The sequence below is a fragment of the Acipenser ruthenus genome, chromosome 4 (genome assembly GCF_902713425.1).
Source record: "Acipenser ruthenus chromosome 4, fAciRut3.2 maternal haplotype, whole genome shotgun sequence".
Taxonomy (NCBI): Eukaryota; Metazoa; Chordata; class Actinopteri; order Acipenseriformes; family Acipenseridae; genus Acipenser; species Acipenser ruthenus.
This window is the reverse complement of record NC_081192.1, coordinates 37105459-37126592: the sequence shown is the minus strand read 5'-3', so window position 1 is coordinate 37126592 and position 21134 is coordinate 37105459. Positions and strand designations below refer to the sequence as shown.

The following is a 21134-nucleotide window of genomic DNA, read 5'->3' as shown; positions in this document are numbered from 1 at the left end:
AAGACTGGAAGAAGGTCTTATGGACTGATGAATCAAAATTTGAAATCTTCGGTTCATCACGCAGGGTTTTTGTACGTCGTCAAGTAGGCGAAAGGATGGTTCCTCGGTGTGTGACACCAACTGTCAAACATGGAGGAGGAAGCGTGATGGTCTGGGGCTCTTTTGCTGGATCCAGAGTCGCCGACTTGCACAGAGTGAGTGGCACCCTGAACCAAAACTGCTACCACAGCATTTTGCAGCGCCATGCAATACCCTCTGGTATACGCCTAGTTGGTCAGGGGTTCATCCTACAGCAAGATAATGACCCAAAACATACCTCCAGGCTATGTCAGAACTACCTTAGAAGAAAAGAACAAGACGGTAGGCTTCAAATCATGGAATGGCCAGCACAGTCTCCAGACTTAAACCTCATCGAGCTGGTTTGGGATGAACTGGACAGAAGGGTGAAAGCAAAGCAACCTACAAGTGCAACACATTTGTGGGAACTTCTGCAACAGTTTTGGGAAGAACTTTCCGAACATTATTTGATTTCCATTGTAGAAAGAATGCCACGAGTGTGTTCGGCTGTTATATCTGCAAACGGTGGCTACTTTGATGAGTCAAAAATTTAGATTAAATTTTGTTAAACAAAACGATTCCATGATTTCTTTTTTATCTCCAGTTGTTTATTTGTTCTATGCTTTAATTTCAGAGTACATTGAGACATTAAACTGCGTAAATTTCAATAAAAACTGGAAAAATGGAGGTGTTCTAAAACTTTTGACCGGTAGTGTGTGTGTGTGTATATATATATCTGCTAATACTAAAATAAAAAAGTCTTAACATTTGACCTGCTTGACTATAAGAGCTAAGTAGGCCTAGCTAATGGATTTACTTCCAAACAAATTTGACTTGACAGTAGGAATGTAAAGAACGATTATCCTTTTAATGCACTATAAGTATACTGTAGAGTCTGTTTCTAACAGTGGAGAGATGTGCGTGTGTGTATTCACTGCTTGGTAGACAGGAGATCGAGACATGCCCGCAGGAGCGCAGGTTTTATTTCCAAAACAAAACACAGCTCACATGACACTACCAGCAGTGGTAGCGCAAGGAGGACATACATAAAAATGTACAAAAGGCAAAACTAAAAAACACTTTAGAAAAACTACAAATAAAAGGTGCCATGAAGACACGAGAGGCCCCGCTCATATACCTCTCTATACTGGTGTGGGATCTACAATCCAAAAACCTGATTAGTAAACAAACCCTGATCCTGGTTACACACACGGGGTCGGCGGTTTCAGCTTCTTTCAGCTTTCACACTGACAGCAATCAGAGGACTTCAGCAAGATGTTTTCATATTTGTCCAGGTAGTGTGGACGATCTTCAATCCTTTAACTTGCAGCAGCCCTGAGGTGTATAAATGGGACCTTTTTATACCCAACGCCCTGCTGGAACACACCTACCTGCTTAGAAGTAACCACAGCTGACAATCACACACAGCAGGCTCTCCCAGGAACGTGTAATGGAAGTTTTCAATTCCTCCTTGAACCTAAGTTTGGTAAGGAGTCACCCTTCCTGGTTCTCTATCCCAGCCCGCGTGTTGACTCAATGAGGAGACGTTGTAGTTCAATCAATAGTTTTAATAAGTTTGCAAACTGGTGTGCTCAACAAAGTAACGTGGACTCTGTTAGCAATCAGCAAAGACACACACCGAGCTAATTTTAAATGCAGCTTATATAGTTTTCTGGTACATCATACAAGAAGGAAATTAAACAGTGTAACCATATACGGATTTGTTATAAGACTTAAAAGGAAGTGGACACCATATATCATACAAACAGTCATAAGACAAGTGCACGCTAGACATGACAGCTAAAATTAGTTTACTGGTTGCTCCTTGTTACCCACAAGGGTTGTTTACTTTAGATTCTCATTGGTTCGTCTGAATAGAGAAGTTAATAATAAGTCTCTGATTGGTTGTTGCTACTCCTGCCGGTGGGGGCAGTTCAGGCAGACTTTCTAGAAGCTTCTCAACAGTTACATGTGGCGCTGTGCCAAAAGGAAACTTATGTCTGTCATACCTCTAAAAGTATATAAAATATAAAAGAGAAATAAACATACACAAACTACCCTTTCTATCTTATTTCAGTTCCCAGTATCCTAGAGATACCAGGTAGGGCTAGTTCTTACCCTCATTGTTCCATCTATAAGCTATTTGTACTGTTAATGCTGTGTCTAGCCTTATTGAGTTATTTAATGCCATTTAGGCAATACCTTATAAGAAAATAATCCACTACAAACGTCAGGTTCTTCATTAACAATTTACAATATTTACACACACTACTTACAACAAATACACACACACAAAACCCCCCTCTTCATGCTCTTGAAAAAAACATATTTTCCACTCTACTGTGTTCGACTTGAGAAAATAAACAGAACCCTACTTGCAATATTGGTCATGGTTAGTTTTCTTCCAGCTAGCTGAAGACATTTTCCGTAAGGAAATCATCACTGTAAATAAATGAATCATTAACATCTAACTCAGTGGTTATTAAATGTCTGTTAGATGCTGTGCGCTTGCTAAAGCATGCTTGGAACTCTGTCAGTCAGCAAACTTCAAAAAAGCTGGGGTTTCTATAGCAGAGGAGGAGAGTGCTGACAAAAATACAACCAAAACTGAAACTCTGACAACAACAGAGGGGATGTCAGAGGAGGAATTCTCAGCTGTGTCACCTTGGCGACCAGGATGCTCTGCCTGAAACAGACGGCAATGACGTAAGCGTGTGTGCTGCGCTTTTAACACTGTGGCGTGCTTTGGAGCAGCATCCGGATATAAAGCTGAATTGGGATTTTTTAGAAAACCCTAACAAAGATTGCAGTCCATACTTGCAAAAACAGACAGAAACGTATCTTCGCTGGAAACAACTTGCATTAATGTAACCTACCTGTTCTGTACATTTCTGCACTTGCATTACTTTTTTTTTTATTACATTCATAGGTTTTAATATATATATATATATATATATATATATATATATATATATATATATATATATATATATATATATATATATATATATATATATATATATTATTAGTGTAATGAGTGTCTTAAAATAGATTTTTAACCACATACACGCTTGTTTGTTTTGATTACTGTACTGGTGATTGGGGGAATGTCAGGTTATTGAATGTCAGGTTATTGTGTGGGAGTTTATATCGTCCACCGCTTGCTATGGGCGAATCATGCTAACACAAACACGCCTGTTCTAAGCGGTGGTGACTGTATGGTGTTTCTGAGTGGCTTTTTAATTTATTAACAATACTTTTATTTATTTATTTTTTATTCATTCTGTTTCAATTCTTAAATTTCTTGTCAATTACATATTTTGGTAAAGTTCATCTCACCTAATCCAATATATCTAAGTAAATTCTTTGTCAGAAATCCTGATATGTATTTACCTCAGTTTTAATTTCATACATTCACAAAAAATAATTTATGCAAACATTGATCAGGCCTTGTCTGCTTACCTACAATTTAGTCCTACAGACACATAATAGCTACATTTGCAATGAAAATAGAGGAAGCACGCTGTGACTGTCGCATTATTATTCCTGAAAAAAAATCCCTTTACCGTGTTTTTATTTTGACAAAAGTTTACAACAAACTTCTATGTGCCATGCAAATGGGAGTCATTGTATGGTAATTAAGAAGGGGCTATGTTAATAGTTAATATAGCACACATCATAAGAACGTATTAATAATTAAATACATATAGCATTAAAAATAATGTTTACAATGACTTTGTAAGAGCTTAGAATGATATTAAAGAAACGTTTCCATTTACTTACTTAACAGTGGCCATCCGGGTTTACAGCTGATGTAACTGGAGTGTTCTACTGGTTATCCGTTTCTTTATTTCACCAAGGACGGTTAAATGTAATTATTTGTTAAATGTTTCTATTTAGTCCCTCAAAGCACAAACATGATTACTTACTATGTTATGCTAAAGTTGTGCCAATATGCTACCACTACTACTAATTCAGTGAGAATTTGTTTATTTAGTTAATATGTGCTTTGTTTTTGGGTTACTGAGCGTTCCAGCTATCAGAAGTGCTACACTGTAACATGAACTTTATAAAAAAAAGGGTGTTTAGTAAAAGATGTATGATTCTTATCTTCAAATCAATCATTTTTCAAAGAAAGGCTAGAACTACCATACTTACTGTAAAATAAGTATTTTGTATTAAAATAAAGTTAGTCAGTGTGTGCAAATTCTAGTGTGCACTTCTTAAAGCCTTATGCACAACTTAAAGAAGAAAATGTCTTAAAATACAAGTGAATCCCTGAAATAACAAATGGGTGAAAAGCAGTTTACATCAACACCAAAAGAAAAGAAAAAACATTGAGCTGATAACTGTTACTATCAATTATAATTTAAATTAAATAATTTATGTTCACTTAAATTAATATACTAAATACAGTATATTCATTTAAATATTGCAATGGTTATACAGGGGGAGAAAATGCTTAAGAAACCTGGTTATTAAAAGATGTAGCATATTATATCAATGTTAAATCTGAAATTATATACAGTATGAGTTCTAGAAATAATATGACCATACAGACCCTACTTAAACCATTTTTGTCGTGTTGGGTGTGAGATATTTTTTTTTATAAAGCTTTTACTTGTTGGATTTATCTGAAAATCTGTATACAGATTCATAATGGTGGGGGAACTAAACATGCACAAGAGCAGATTGTTGTAATAAAGAGTTTCCCCAAAACCCTGAAAACCCTACTTGCTGGCACCTAATCAGTCCATGAGCTTAATCATTTGCAATGACGCATTGTTGTGATTTGCTGTGATAGCCAACAGCCTTTTAGTTTTAGTTCAGTTAAAATGTTCACAAAAAAAAAAAAATCATTTTGTCAACATCATTGTAAGAGAATTAAGTAGCACTGTGGCAAGGATTAATATTGCTTGTTATATGTATAGCTGAACAAAGTAAAAAAAAAAAAAGAAAATAATAATAACAATAATAATAATATTGTTTTTGTTTTGCAAACGGCTGCATTCCTTGTCAAGGGATAAGTATACATTTATTGGATAAATACCATATTTTATTATTTATTTATTTATTTATTTGCAGACGTCCTTATCCAGGGTGACTTACAGTTTTATACAAAAAACACATATCAAGAATCACAGTACAATTAAGAGCAAGATACAAAATACAATGACTTCAGTCCTAATAACAGCAAATACAAAACACAGTACGATTTGATATCGGGGCAGTTCAAGGGCAGATAACAGTGTTGATAGTTACATCAGGGTTAGATACGAGTGCAAGTGAAATACAAAATACTACAGATTGGGTTAAATGCAGGATTAAATACAGTAAAATAGGGCAGTCTGGGCAGTCCTGACATCCATAGGAAGGTCGTTCCACCACTGGGGGGGCGAGGGTGGAGAAGGAGCGGGCTCTGGAGGCAGGGGAGTGTAGAGGAGGTACAGCCAGTCTTCAAGTGCAGGCGGAGCGGAGAGGTCGGGTGGGGGTGTAGGGAGAGATTAGGGTCTGGTGGTAGGCGAGTACAAGAGTCTTGAACTGGATGCGAGCGGTGATCGGGGGCCAATGGAGTGAGCGGAGCAGTTGAGTAGCATGAGAGAAGCGAGGCAGAGAAAACACCAGGTGAGCAGCGGAATTCTGGATGAGCTGGAGCGGACGGGTGGCGGACGCAGGGAGACCGGCCAGGAGGGAGTTGCAGTAGTCTAGGCGGGACAGTACCAGGGCCTGGACGAGGAATTGCGTGGAGTAGTTGGTGAGGAAGGGTCGGATTTTTCGTATGTTGCTAAGGAAGAAATGGCAGGTGCGTGCTAGAGTGGAGATGTGCTGGGGATAGGAGAGGCAGGGGTCCAGGGTTACTCCGAGGTTCTTGGCTGAGGAGGAGGGAGAGAGCGTGGTAGATTCCAGAGGAATGGAGATAGAGAGATCAGAGGAGGGGGAAGATGAGGAGGGGAAGAAAAGGAGGTCAGATTTAGAGAGGTTGAGTTTGAGGTGATGCGAGTGCATCCAGGAGGAGATAGCAGACAGACAGGTAGAGATACATGAGGGGATGGTGGGGTCAGAGGGGGGGGAAGGAGAGGAAGATCTGAACATCATCAGCATAGAAATGCTATGAGAAACCACAGAATGCAATGAGGGGGCCCAGGGAGCGGGTGTAGAGAGAGAACAGGAGAGGACCCAAGACTGATCCTTGGGGGACTCCTGTTGAGAGGGTAGGCTGAGCCGCGCCAGGTTACCTGGTAGGTGTGGTCAGAGAGGTAGGAAGAGAACCAGGCTAGAGAAGTGCCAGAGATTCCCAGGTCAGCGAGACAGGATAGGAGAATACAGTGATCGCCAGTGTTAAAGGCAGCAGAGAGATCGAGGAGAATTAAGACAGAGGAGAGAGAGGCAGCACGGGCAGAGTTTAGCGAGTTAGTGACAGACAGGAGAGCAGTTTCAGTGGAGTGAGCAGAGCAGAAACCAGATTGGAGAGGGTGGAGCAGAGAGTGGTTAGGGAGTTTGGTTCTCTTCCATTTCTTTTCATCAGAGCACAGTTCTGTTCTTGCCGCACAGAGCACAGAGGAGAGCCAGGGTTGGGGAGGGAAGGGGCGTTCAGGTCACAAGGTGAGGGGTCAGAGGGAGTCTAGGGAGGAGGTGAGGGAGGAGAAGAGGGTGGAGGTAGCAGAGTCTACAGAGAGTTGGGAGAAGGAGTCGATAGGAGGGAGGTGAGAGAGAGCGGTGGAGGCAAGGACAGAGGGGGAGGGAGCGCAGAGTTTACGGAGGGAGGTGACAGTGGGGGTAGGGTTAGTAGGAACAGAGGGGAGAGACAGAGAAAAAGAGATGAAATAGTGATCAGAGAGGTCCAGAGGGGTGACAGAGAGGGTGGAGGGGCAGCAGGCCCTGGAGAAGGTGAGGTCCAGTAGACGGCCAGACGGAGAGGAAAGAATCCGACAGAGTGGGTGTGGTTGGAGAGATGGATATTGAAATCATCTAACAGGACAGTTGGGGTAGACAGAGAGGGGGGAGAGGAGAGGAGAAAGTGAGTGAGAGGTCCAGGGGGACAGTACATTACAATTAGCAGGAGTTGACAGGGAGAGGTTATTGGACAGCGTGAAATTCAAAGGTGTTAAACAGAGAGTGAGGAGAGTTCAGAGGGGACAGAAAAGAGTTAGGAGGGAGAGAGGAGAAGACCAGTCCAGAGAGGACAGAATAACAGGGATGTGAGAGACAGTCATAGCAGGACAGGTGAGACAGATAGGTACAGTAGTAGTGGGAGCAGGAGTGGTGGGGGGAGGGTACTGACCTGTCTAGTAGTTGGCGTCTTCCAGAGCGCTGCTAGGTTCGGATTTTCTCCAACAGCCTCTCCTCGCAGGTTTTTCCTTGCTGGACTCCCACAGCTAGACTCCCGGCTCTTTGGTAGAGATGCTATTCGGTTGGCTGCAGCTTCGTGCTGGCGCACAAATAGGCTAGCTGTCTATTATGCTAAACTGCGCTAAAGACAATACTTAAGCGATACAATAGTTTGGTTGCACTTCAATGGGATCACACAACTACAAAACACTGTGTGGAAACCAACTAAATAACAAATCAACCTCTATTCAATTGAACCGCACTCACCTGGTACTAATCACAAACAGCAGATCACCTAATTAAAACAAAACCACCTTTATAATGTTACTTATTATTTATTATTATTATTTATTTCTTAGCAGACACCCTTATCCAGGGCGACTTACAATTGTTACAAGATATCACATTATTTTTTTTTACATACAATTACCCATTTATACAGTTGGTTTTTTTACTGGAGCAATCTAGGTAAAGTACCTTGCTCAAGGGTACAGCAGCAGTGTCCCCACCTGGGATTGAGCCCACGACCCTCCGGTCAAGAGTCCAGAGCCCTAACCACTACTCCACACTGCTACCCTTAAGTACAGCTAATGTTAAGAGTTGGAATGAGGCCTCTAGTAGCCACTGGGAGAGATTTGGAAAAGGTTCTCACTCGGACTGCCACAGCTCAGACTGCCCTTGGACGTGTGGCCCTTGGACAGCTGGTGCTTAGAACGGCTGTCGTTCTAAGACACTGTTTGCCAATTTATGCTGTCCTGCAGCTCTACAGCTGGTCCAGTTTACACGCTATCTAAATTCACTTCAATCAACCACAGCTCTGAACACTTTAGAAAATTCCTTCAACCAGCTGATGTAGTTACATCAGCAACAAGCATTCAATTGTACTTACCAAAATCGCTAGTTTCTTCCTTCTGAGTGCAAACAGCAAAACACAATCCAAGCAGGTCGTCACTAGAATAACTGATTAGCCAAGGGAAAAACAACGTTAATTTTAACACTACAGCCAACTAAGAGACATGCCCAAACAGCTGACTTGAAAATCGCTGACCAGTTTACATGCTATCTAAATTCACTTCAATCAACCACAGCTCATATTTCAGGCAGGTACAACCTAATAGCTCTTAGTCAAGAATGACCTCAGAAATAAAGAAAACAGTCCAACTGGCAACATGAACGCTAATGCAACAAAGGAGACACAATGATCAGTGCTGTCTGTAAACAAGGTTTTACTGATACCATTTATCAGAGAGATACTAAAATGTAAAGCTACTCTCTTACACAAGGAAAAAACAGACCCATGTTTCATGGTCAAAAGATGAATACAATAAATAGTTTCACATACTACATCTGTACACAAACACTGCCCCCAAGGTCATCAAAATTTACATTTTCAGTGCAACATATATACTTTCTTTTGATATATTTATGTTTGACATTACACTTTGTAAAATAAATCTATGTTTTTTTTTTTTTTTTAAATAAACAAGCAACTACTTGATTTATATTCTCTATAATATTTACAGGTTCCTAAACAAGAAACTCCAAAAAGGCACAATTGTCTATACAACACATACAAAAAAAATGGCTGGGGCTGACAAGAAAAATAAAAAAGTACAGATTGGTCATCGTTTATGATTGCACATACAATATGAAATTTCAGTAAATGTGCTTCAAGGAAAGGATGGTTTGCATGGATACAAACCTCAAAGTGTTATCAATTTCACAAAGTGACAGGAATTAAAAAAAAAAAAAAAAAGAAAGTTTAGTCAAGCGATCAGGTCTCTATTATAAGTCTGTCCTCATCATCACTGGACATATCGCTGTACTGAACCATGTTCCGATGTCGCAATGCTCCTAAGCGCTTCTGAGATGGGTCATACGAGCATGATGTTGAAGCCTGCTGCTTCGAAATGTCTTCTTCTTTCCCCTTTACAAAGTGCTCAATGGGAGAGTTTTTGGTACTATGAACAGATATGGGTTCTTGACCGACCTTAGGTTGTGATGCAACTTCAATCCGTTGAACACTATCTGCTTGGTCTCTGCAATCTGTCTGCCAGTTCAGTCTACCAGAAATCACAGGATCCAAAGCCTTCAACTGCACACTGGGTGATATTTGTGGGGTTTTTGTACAGCCTACAGGACTGATATTAACAGATACTGGAAGATGGACAGGTGTCTGCTCAGGCCTTCCCTCACCAACTTTTGTTGTTGGATTTCCTGGCCATCCTTGGCCTTCTGCAGTTATTGGACTAACTGATGGAATCAGAGTGGGTAATGTTATGTTCAGTATCTGCAAACCAGGCATGTGTGCCTGTGGACTGTGGCTGCTTTGAGTTGATGGGTTTGCAGCCAGAACCTGCAGTCCTAAAGCATTTAAGGTGAGGCCTTGAGGTTGCATTTGGGGGGCAATATTTGAGTTTGTAAGCCCCAAAATGTTGACAGCCTCCAGGCCCAGTGCTGGAAGAGGCTGCAGGCTTTGAGTGCTGAGTGATTGTAAGCCAGAGACATTGACCTGGCCAATAGGTATACAAGGCAGGACTCTATTCACATGTTCTGCCACACCCATTGGGTTTGTAGTGCCGGGTCCTCCTTCTGGGGTCTTCTCACTGTGTGGACTTGCTGTTCGGTGAATGACACTTACTGCAGGAATGGTGAGCTGTACTGGCCCTGCCTGGATAGGTACGAAAGTGGAGTAGGCTGCCAAGCCTGCAGGCACCAATTGGATTCCCCCAACAGGAATCATGCTGTAGGGTATTCTGGCTGGCTGCTGGGAGTGCATGGGAAGGTGGCTGAACAAGTGTGTCTGATGGGCTGCAGATTGAATTTGAGTCTGGGGGAGGAACTGGTGCTGCAGCTGTGGCTGGTACTCTGATACATATGAACTTGAGTAGTCTGAGGCAGGCTGCAATGTTGTCTGTGTGCTGCGATCGACAGGCAAACCAACTTCACTTGACTCAAAAGACTGGCTAACAGGCAAGGGCACCTGAAAATAAAGTAAATTAAAGTAAAGTATGATACATTACATAGAACCTAAGAATTCAAAAACAGTAAACACAATAAAATCCACATTGACAAAACCACATTGCCAGTAAACTGCCTTAGTTTGTAGCAGAAATGGGAGGAAAGGATACTAGTTTAAGTAGTGAATTGCTCTGCTTTACTACTTTATTTACAAGAGGGATCTGGCAAATGGTTTAAATTTGTACACATACATTATAACAGGGGTGTGTGGGGACATGGGTGTGTACTTTTTCTATTTGAACATTACCTTTCTAATCCATGTAAATGATGAAGCAGAAATGAAAAACTCCCAGTAACTGCATCTGTCAGACCATTGGGTATCACTATACCTTAACACAATTGTACAATGAAGTCTTTCATTTCAGCAGACAATGTCATAACTGAAACTATTGGGCATAGACTGTAAATAAATCTGTATACAAGTTCCTAAAATTGTAAAGAAATTGATAATTAAGTAAATTCAGTGATCTAAAAACATTCCGCTATTTACAACCATCTGTCACAATGAATGAGAAAGTGTGACATACTGTATGTATGTGGGAGCTGTATGTCTATATTTTAATATATCATTTTTATCTCTAAAAGTTTAATACAAAAAATAAATATATTACTTAAATTTATTCAGCTAAAATGCAGGGTTTACATAACACTGATAACATGTGCACAGTATTAGAGAGATATAGGTTTGTGAAACAAAATAACACCAGGGTGTGAGTTCAAGCATACAGATCTGATGATTTTTAACGTTCACCAGAACTGGCACAAGTTTATACATACAAATATACTACAAATTCTAACTGTAAGCAACTCTTCAAGCACCAAGTTAATATATATATATATTTTTTTAAATATGTATTAGCAAAATATCACAATTTATACAACTTACCTTTGGCTGTTCTTTAACTTTATTTAATGCAGAAGGCAACAGGATTTCATCAGGCTCGGGGTAATCTATTGACATCTGACGGCAGGGAGACTTGGGACTCGTTACCAACAGCCCTTCTGTTTGTATTCCAGCTGTACCGTAAGTACTGGTCTCCTTCTGGTTCTCGGATAATAAACTATCTGCTGGACTGCTTGACGTGGCACTTGAAACTGTCATCTGGGTCAGTAGTGCTTTGGGCAGAGTTTCTAGTAGAGCCGTCTCCAGCCTTGCAGTATCCCTTGTAATCCCGAAGTCCTCCTCAGCACTGGTGTAGCTCAGGGATTCGCTGTAGGTGCTCCCTGTGGGGTGATGCTGTGGGCTCGCTGTGACGGATGGGGTGGTAGACAGTACAGATTCTGCCTGGCTGTCTTCTTCATCCTCCTCTTCATTGTCATTGTCATCGTCATCTGGACCTTCCGAGTCTTCTGCATCTGAGCCTTGTCTCTCATATCTGTACCTCCCTCTATCTCCTGTGACAAAAAATAAGTAGAGATGTTATTTCTTTGTCTGGTTAAAACTGCAACTGCATAAAACTGCAACTGCAACACCAGTTTTAGTGTGTGTGTGTGTATATATTTTTCAGTAAAGTGGCTGTCGCCGCCCAGCTGAAAAAAACTGATCTGCCCGTCTTGCAGATGCTACTGTGCCTTTAACAATCATGATTGATTGAGCTTCTAGCAGACTAGATCCCTTGTGCGTTGCTGGGTGAAAAAAAAAATCTTGGAACCACATGACAGCTGTGTTACGTCTTGACACAACATTTAACCAATCAGAGAGTTGAAGGTTGATTTTTCTGTGTTAAGCACTTCGAGGGGCTAAAACGTTAAAATGACTCTCAAAGAAATAGCCAATTATTTTCAAAGCAAAAATAGTGACAATGAATGCATGGTAGTACATAATAGCTACACATATGCACCAAAATAAATAAACAAATAAAGCGTATTCCTTTTGTAGTAGTATTGTAAAAATATGTACCCAGGTGCTTGTGAGAGGTATTGGGGGTTCATGTATAGAGGCTGTACGCCTTTAAGAAGAAAGGCGTGATGGGATATGAGCTAAAAAAAACATGTGCATGTCAAAACCTAGCCCACAGTACAAATGCATTCGTTACAACTCATAAGCGAAAAACATCATTCCATGAACAAACTTAACAAATTAATATCCCAAAAGCATGTTTTTTTATTTTTTATTTTTTTTAAATACTGAATTTTGATCATCTGTCATATATTACCATCAGTAATGGCATTGAATATGGGGCAGGATGACTCTGACACATTCAGCTTGTTCCATGTAGAACAGATTTGAGCCTTTTGGCTGACAGTGATTGGGGATGCTGTGTGTGCATTGTGGAGATTTTCTTTAGACAAAAAGTTCCGAACAGTAGTTACATCATATGTAATAAACTATAACATTAATATTATGGGTCAAATATATAAAAACATCTCGCTATACAGTACAGACCATTGTAAATCGAGGCTACTCCATTATACTTTGCCAGTATTGCATGTAATCATTTTGCTTCATGGAGTTGAATGAAGCCTGTGGAATAATGCTACGTTAACATAGAATTACATACTGCTTTGTAGTTTTCCATACTTGACAAAAAATGTGACATTTAAAAATGTGACATTTCGAAATCCAACATGCCTTAAATACTACTGTAACTATTATGGCTTCCAGTAGACTTTTATGATATTGTTCCATAGTTTCTTTGATTACATGATGTTAAATAAAACATCAAAATTATGTTAATCTAGACTTTTTTTTGTCTCAATCCAAAAAAAACAAAAAAAAATAATAATGTAAAAACATAACAGGTCGTTTTCAAGCGAGGACGTTTAAATTTTACTATAACCATTAAAATATTTAATATATAAAATGTAATACATGTTAGCATTTTGGATGTCTACACTCATGAAAAAAAAATAATAAATTATGTTAGTACAAAAGTATAATTAATATTAAAAAAAGGTTTCACCAGTTTTCGATCCACTGATCATTGGCGTGCTAGGCAAACATGCTAACATCTAACATATAACCATTAATGAAGGTCACTCTTGAAATCAGGACTTAAAGGATCTGTTGCAGTAAGAATACTTCTGTTAAGAAAGGGGAACAAGACTAAAAGGATAAAATATGCACAAGAACACAGAAAATGGACTACGGAACAATGGTCAAAGGTGCTTTCGACTGTTGATGGATAATAATAATAATAATAATAATAATAATAATAATAATAATACAAATTTCACTTATATAGCACTCTTCATGTAAGCATTCCAGGGTGCTTTACAAAAGAAATATAAAAAAAATCCTGTGTCCAATATATAATCCAGCTAAATGGTAAAGTAAAGGGTAAAATAATTGATGGAATTTATGTTAGCCCAGGAATTTTGCGAGGCATGTTTCCCTTTGAAGCTGGATAGAGGAAAATGTAGTCCTGACTTTAAACCAGGGAATCAGGACTACATTCCCCAGCGTGCATTGCGCTGACTGTGGGCTGATCAATTACCAGTACCTGTATCTGTATACACTTACCCCCTGTATAAAAGGAAAGGAAACCTTGTGCACAGGGACCATGGTAAGGCTGAGGCCTATAAGTGACTGGATGAAGGAAAATAAACCTTAAAGTACTGTGTGTACTGGAAATAACTTTGTACTTTTTTGGTGGTCTGTAAACAGTTTAGCCTATTAGATAGTGCTAATATTATTGTTTAGTTAAAAGTGAGCTAGGATTTTGTCTTTTGTGTTTTTGATCTGTTGATTAATGTGACAGAGAGCGAATGAATCCGAGTCAACGATCTCCCTCCCAACATGTAAGGGCACAATATAACAGGAACAGTGTACCCCGGACTGGATGGTTTGGCAGTTCATTCCAGGGTCAGTCGGAAGTCGGCCATCCAAAAAGGGGGCAAAGCCACAATACTAGAAGTCAGCGCCTTACTGCAGTATACTGTACGCAGTATGCAGTATGATGTGTCAGTCATGGATTGGAGGAGACGTAATTGCACTCGCTACCAAAGGGGGTGTGACAGGGGATGTAGCCGAGCAATCTCTGTTATGGTTACGGACTAAGAGTATTCGGATATGCACGAATAATGGTCTTCTTCCTAATATTAGTAATGGCCGAATAGTGTCAGGCAGTATTCGTTGCAAACAAAATGTTTGAAGTGTCTCTCATTTCAACGATGCCTCCCTCTGCAGTCTGTGACACTGGCAGCCAATCGATGTGGGGAAGAAGGTGGAGTTGATCTGTGTCACTGTACAGAGTCAATGCTTCAGTTCATTCGATTCGAGAGGACTATATAGGTACCACAGTTACATCGGTTTTTCCCCCTTTGAATTAGTGTATGGAAGGCACCCTAGAGGTTTGCTAAATATTGCTAAAGAAACCTGAGAACAAGAGACTACCCCTTTCCGTAGTGTTGCTGAACATGTGACCCAGATGAAAAAGCGTATTATGTCAGTTATGCCAATTGTCAGGGAGCATATGAGACAGGCTCAGGAGGCTCAAAGAAACTCCTATAAATCAGTCTGCCAGGGTCAGGTGTTCCAGTCGGGAGACCGGGCGTTAGTTTTAGTTTGCATGGATGAAAGCAAATTTCTGGCTACATTATTATTATTATTTATTTCTTAGCAGACGCCCTTATCCAGGGCAACTTACAATTGTTACAAGATATCACATTATTTTTACATACAATTACCCATTTATACAGTTGGGTTTTTACTAGAGCAATCTAGGTAAAGTCAAGGGTACAGCAGCAGTGTCCCCCACCTGGGATTGAACCCACGACCCTCCAGTCAAGAGTCCAGAGCCCTAACCACTACTCCACACTGCTGCCCCACTACTCCAGACTGCTGCCCATGGGCCATAAGAGGTAATTGAAAAAAAAATGGGGAAGTAAGCTATAAGGTGAGGAAATCAGGGATAAGAAATCCCGAGCAAATATACCACATCAATTTGCTGAAAGCATGGAAAGGTAAGAAATCATTGGTAGCCCTGGAAACAACTAACTTTCCTGGTGGTAAATTGTCAGAACCCAAAGAGGTAAAGAACATGTTAGAACTGGGTGTTATAAAACAATGTTGTCATGAGTGGTCAAGCCCCACAGTTCTAGTTCTTAAGCCTGATGGGTCGATACGGTTTTGTAACGATCACCGAAAATTAAACAACATCTCAAAGTTTGATGCATACCTGATGCCCAGGGTTGATGAGCTGATAGGTAGGTTGGGGACTGCTCGTTACATTACTACAATCAATTTAACTAAAGGTTATTGGCAGGTTCCCCTAACAATGCGTTAAGGAAAAGCTTTCTCGACTCCTGAAGGCTTATTTCAATATATTGTTTTGCTATTTTGGTTACACAGGGCACCGGCCACATTCCAGAGAATGATGGACAGATTGTTGAGGCCTCACAAAGAGTATGCTGATGCTTACCTAGATGATGTAGTCATACATAGCATCGACTGGGAAACCCACTTGGATAAGGTTCAGGAAGTATTAACTCTTTGCAGTCGTATGTCAGACCAGGTCCTACATTACAATTTTCCGTTTCCGGTCCGATGTCGGACCCTGTTCGACATCATCAAAAAGACGTAAAGCACAGGTTTCTAGTCGTTTTTTTTTTTGGAAAAAGCCAAGAAAACCATTCAATGGCCGAGTGAGACCGATAGAGCCGAGAGAAGCCGAAAAAAGGGGCGGATCCCATACCGTAACACAGATAGTGATATAAAATCTAATAATATAATATAGATAATGATAGTTTAGCAATGAAGAAACCAGGGCTGTTTTCATCGCTAGGAAGAATACAGTGCATAAATCACAGAATAAAACTAAAAACTAAATCAGACAACTCAAAGAGCGGGGGCTTTACTGTTGTCAATGATGAGAGTAACATCGTTAACATTTGTGTTTCCCATTTTTTTTGGAACTGTGCAGCTGCTGATACTTGTGAACAAACTAATCTCACCAAATTATTTCCCTTTGATCCTTATTACTGACAGGAGCTAAAGAGGGTGTTTGGTTTTTGGCTGCCTGATTTCAAACCATATCCATATGCCAATCACAGCCTAAATCGGACTGCGTGCAATTGATTGATTTCAACTCGTCATTCAAACCGGAGACTAGTTGCTATAGTATTGTGGTTACTGTATTGACACTGACAGCAAACACTTTCTGATTATTAATTTTTTTAATTTACTTGCTATACTAAACTTAAATAGATAGATAGCAAAGCGAGGAAGCAGAATATCTTACATTGGCAGACACCATTCAGAGGGCGTGTGCACTACAAAAACGGAGACTTTCAACAAGCAGGCAAATATTGTATAGGTGTATTTAAGCATTTTTGTGTGGATCCATTTTCTAATTCGTTATAATGTTTCAAACTAGTTAAGCTCGTACATTATCAGGCAACCAAACCGATATCTTGTTTCAGGTCTGCCGATAGTAGTGACTTATTTCAATCACGGAAACAAAGCAAATACATTGTGTCAATTTTACACAGCAGTTAACTCGTTTAAAGTTGCACATGATACACGCACACGCACATAGCACTAGCAACAACCAAGGAAAGAAAGGACAGACATACACATACAGATACAGAAGTGGCACTCCTGTTATCCTGCTCTCCATATACTGTATGTAAATATTTTCACTTGTAATAATTGCCATGAAAATAAATTGCTACAGTCCTCATGAAAATAAATGTAGTACTCCACTGTATCTGCAAAAGAGGACTTTTTAAAATGCATATATTTGTTTATTATTAATTTACGAATAATATTGCTAGTTTCTTACATTTTGTTGTTTTTTCATCTTGGGTTCTTTTTTTCTTTTCTTTCTTGGATTTTCTCTTTCTATGTCAGTCCAGGCGCAAGCAGTTGCTACTTAGGACAACTTTGCTTTTTATAGTGTGTTCAATTGTTTTATAGTGTGTTCAAAAGTTCCTGATTGCGCCACTAAATAAACCTGGTTTCAGCAGGTCTTAACGCAGTGCTCAATTGTCTGTTTGGGACCCCATTGCGCATTAGAATCGCTTCAGTGAATATCAATCAATCAATCTTCATTTTATATAGTGCCTTTCATAGTGGACCAACATCACAAAGCGCTTTACAAGATACAGTAAAAAAAACAATGCATAATACATTAAATACAGTGAAAAACAGGGCATAGTACATTAAATACAAACAGTAAAAACAATGCAAATACATTAACTACAGGCATATTACATTAAATACAGGGCTAGGATGTGAATTCTAAACATTGTGGATGTGTGTGACATACAGAATCATACGAATAAGATGGAGTGAAAAATCTGAAATAGCAATTTAGACAACAGCTAACAGATTTCAGGCTTAAAAAGAGCATTGAAAGCAAGAGAGAACAAGTTGGTCTTAGGAGAGTTGATTTGAAGCGAGCGACTGTGGGAGCTGCACACACTAAAGCTGGGAGAGAGTTCCAGTCAGGGCCATGAAGCTAAAAGAGCACTCTCTCGAGTGCGGTGCACTTTTGCTTGGGTATAATAAGCAGGCCAGAGTCAGAGGACCTCTGCTTGTGTGCAGGGACATAGCGGGTCAGCAGTTTGGAGAGATACTCTGGACCTGTGTGATGATGGGCCTTGTAGGCAAGCAGGAGAATTCTGAAAGTAATCCTGAACTTCACAGGTAGCCAGTGCAGCTGGGCAAGACAGGGAGTAATGTGATCATATGTTTATGATACCATGCCCCGAAATTAACGCCAACCCGTGGGGATGGGGCAGGCGCTCTATAACGATGCAAGTCATGTCTTCAGAATACCATTTCAGCGCAGTGGGGTTTTTTTTTTTTACATCTTTGCTCTATTTATGCACCACAGAATCAGGGGCAAACGCCGTTTGCGCTTGCACTCGCATTTGCGCTGTGATCAAAATGCAGCCCGTACTGTACAGACTTTAAGAAGTGCCACTTATTCCTGGTCTCACAGGACTGACTGTGAAAGAATGCAGCTCATAAATTATGGTTTCTTAATTTTCTTCCGCAAAAACAAGGGGCCAGGAGGAGTTACTTATAATGCCCCAGCCTTCGATATGCACAGTGGGACTCATCCCTCAAACCTATTTTCCCTTTTAAAACAGCTCATATACACTACGGGAACATTGAATAAAAATATTAATTCTGACTAGTTTCAGATATTCTAAATTTAGTTCAATATAGTAACATCTAAGAGGTGTTGATCCTGTGGGTATTTTTCATATGTCAATGTGTAGTACTGTAATTCTGTAACTGCTATACATTTTCTGTAATACAACGTTATTTAAGTTATTGAAATGTCTTCTAGGGGGCTTTACCTTTCGCAATTATTAATTTTAATTAATCACAGTAGATGGTCTCAAGGTACCAATGATTTATTGAATACAACAGGTGCTTTTGCGAAACATGGAAAGAGAGAATTATTTGATTAAATTGGAGCGGCACAATCTGGCACGTGTAATCAAGGACAAGGACAAAGCTAGATTATTATTTTATCTTTTTCTAACATTACCTCACACAGGTATCACATGTTGCAAAAATAGTGTATCTTATACTGTATTATAAAATTAAATCCCAGGCAATTAACTTTTTTTTTTTTTTTTTTAACATACAATAATCTTGTGGACTTGGACTCAAGACTACAATCTCACTCTAGTGTTAATTCTGATTTTCTCCACTCCTCATACTACTATCCAATAGTTCTTGCTTAGAAATATTTAAATAAGGAATAACTGTTAAAGGATTCATTGTCAAAATTCAAAATTAACATTTTAACTGCAAAATGATAGCTCATGGAGTGATATCAAAGAATACTCTTTGCCACCCTCCAGTGGTTTGAAAGTACACACTTCCATTGGATATGAAGCACAGACGCATGGGGGAGAAATTATTTATTTAACAAAAGAAAATGTATTTATGATGTCAGTGTTTGGGTGAGCCAAGAAAAGAAGATCAGCTGAACCACTATATTACAGTTTGGTTGTAGAGCAGTAAAAATCAGCAATATCACTTCATGAACATATGTATGCCTATGAAAGGTAATTAATATAAATTGTTAAATATATCTATAAATATTTCTTTAAATGGCATACAAGAAAAAACCAACAAATTCTACATGTGAAGAAATTGCTCAAGTGGCAGTGCTCAAACAGCCCAACAATCTGCTCAGACATCATAACATTGATTTAAATGCACCAAATATGTATCTGAAATACAGCTGTTCTCCCCCTACTATTACCTCACAAACAAGCATCAAAACCTTGGATTGCTGGAACTGAAGTAAATGTCAGGACTCCATGACTAAATTGAACAAATCACACAGCAACATTTGTCTTCTGTTACTTTATGTAAATATCTCCCATACAGTACGTGTTTAGCAGCCAATTTCTATCATTCAGCATTACCACTTCACTGCCTGTGTTGCTATGATAAAAAGTTTCAGAAATGCTTTCTCTTCCAGCCTCAAAAGAATAAGCCATAGGCGGGGTTTCACTGAATGACATGTGGGACACTCAGAATTGTTTAATGAATGTACTCCAACAACACTAGAATAACACAACAGATGCTGTGTCATGATATCAACTACAACAGGACCTTGAAATGATCCATCACCCACTACAGGAAGAGCTTTCCAACATCTCAGAAACACAGCCAGCAGCACCGCTTGGTTTACAAATCTCAGGAGGAAGGATGCAACAACTGCTCCATCCAAGTCTTACCGACCACAGAATGAAGTGGGATTTAAAAGAAACACTGTAATACTGTGTAGCCCTGTGTGTAAGTAGGGGATGTACATTTACAGGTAGGGCCTGGAGAGTTTACAGAGAGGAATTTGGCCAGGGAAAAGGGATGCTTTCGCGTATTACAAGTATGACTAATACAGCTAATCAAAATTGGTGCAGAGAAAGAGATTAACTAAATGAAGATATTATCATTAGTAAGTTTGTCGCAGTTAGGCAATGTGTACTGGGCACATTCATTAATTGAGAAAGGTCTGGGAGCTATATTTGCTGCCATCACACAAGGAACAGAAACAGAAAAAAACAATTTTATAGATTGCCGGAGAAATTCTCAGAGGCGATTTGTCATATTCTCTTGTATGGAAGCAGCGTGGGTGTAATGGGACCATTTTCATCCCTGTCACTCGCCCACAACAGTGGTGCAGGGCTCTAGGTAACTAATTAGATGGGAAGCAAAGTATAAGCTGTAAAAAAAAAAAAAATCCTTCCCCCACATAGTTTGCAAGAGACTGTCGTAAGGAAAGAAAACAAATCCCATAGCCCAAGCACCAGCTGTATTCTAATATTAGCAATTTTTTTTAAAAAAGCTCTTTATACCCCCCAGATAAACAATACAAATAACTAAATAATAAACAAATAACGTTAACATCTAAAACCAAACAAACTGGACAGAGACGCCGTTTACCAGTTAAAAAACAAAAACAAACAAACACTTGTCTTTACACCGTCTACAGGGTTAAAACAAACACACACACACACACACACACACACAGATTTACAGTACCTCACTTGATACACACAGCTTTACTCAGCCTGGCTCACTGCAGGGTGGGTGCCTGCCCTCCCCCTCCCTTTTATACAGGGCTTCATTAAATTAAATTTGAACCAGGTGCCTCTGGCTCTTCCCCCTCCTCAGCCACAATATGTATTCCCATATCAGTAAATATTGGTATATATTAATGCTGACAGTCTATACATTACCGGTACCTGAAAACTTAGCAGTTCATCTCAACCTGACAAATAGTGTGTTGCCAAAAGAAATAATATAGTCA

At 39.6% G+C, this 21134-nt stretch overlaps 1 protein-coding gene across 5 annotated transcripts in view; it reads right to left on the bottom strand.

Annotated features, from left to right (window-relative positions):
• Positions 1-7419: 7419 nt before the first annotated feature.
• LOC117400435 (zinc finger protein 40-like) overlaps positions 7420-21134 on the bottom strand; it is a 100630-nt gene continuing 86915 nt past the window's right edge. For 4 of the 5 annotated variants that reach the window (XM_034000403.3, XM_034000402.3, XM_034000407.3 and 1 more), the window contains 2 exons: positions 11294-11802; positions 7421-10369 (listed from right to left, as the gene is read on the bottom strand). In XM_034000403.3, the coding sequence (XP_033856294.3) occupies positions 9161-10369; positions 11294-11802 (1718 nt within the window). In that variant the 3' untranslated portion in view covers positions 7421-9160. Of the gene's footprint in view, positions 10370-11293; positions 11803-21134 lie in introns of all 5 variants that reach the window. The other variant, XM_034000406.3, reaches the window with a different exon arrangement.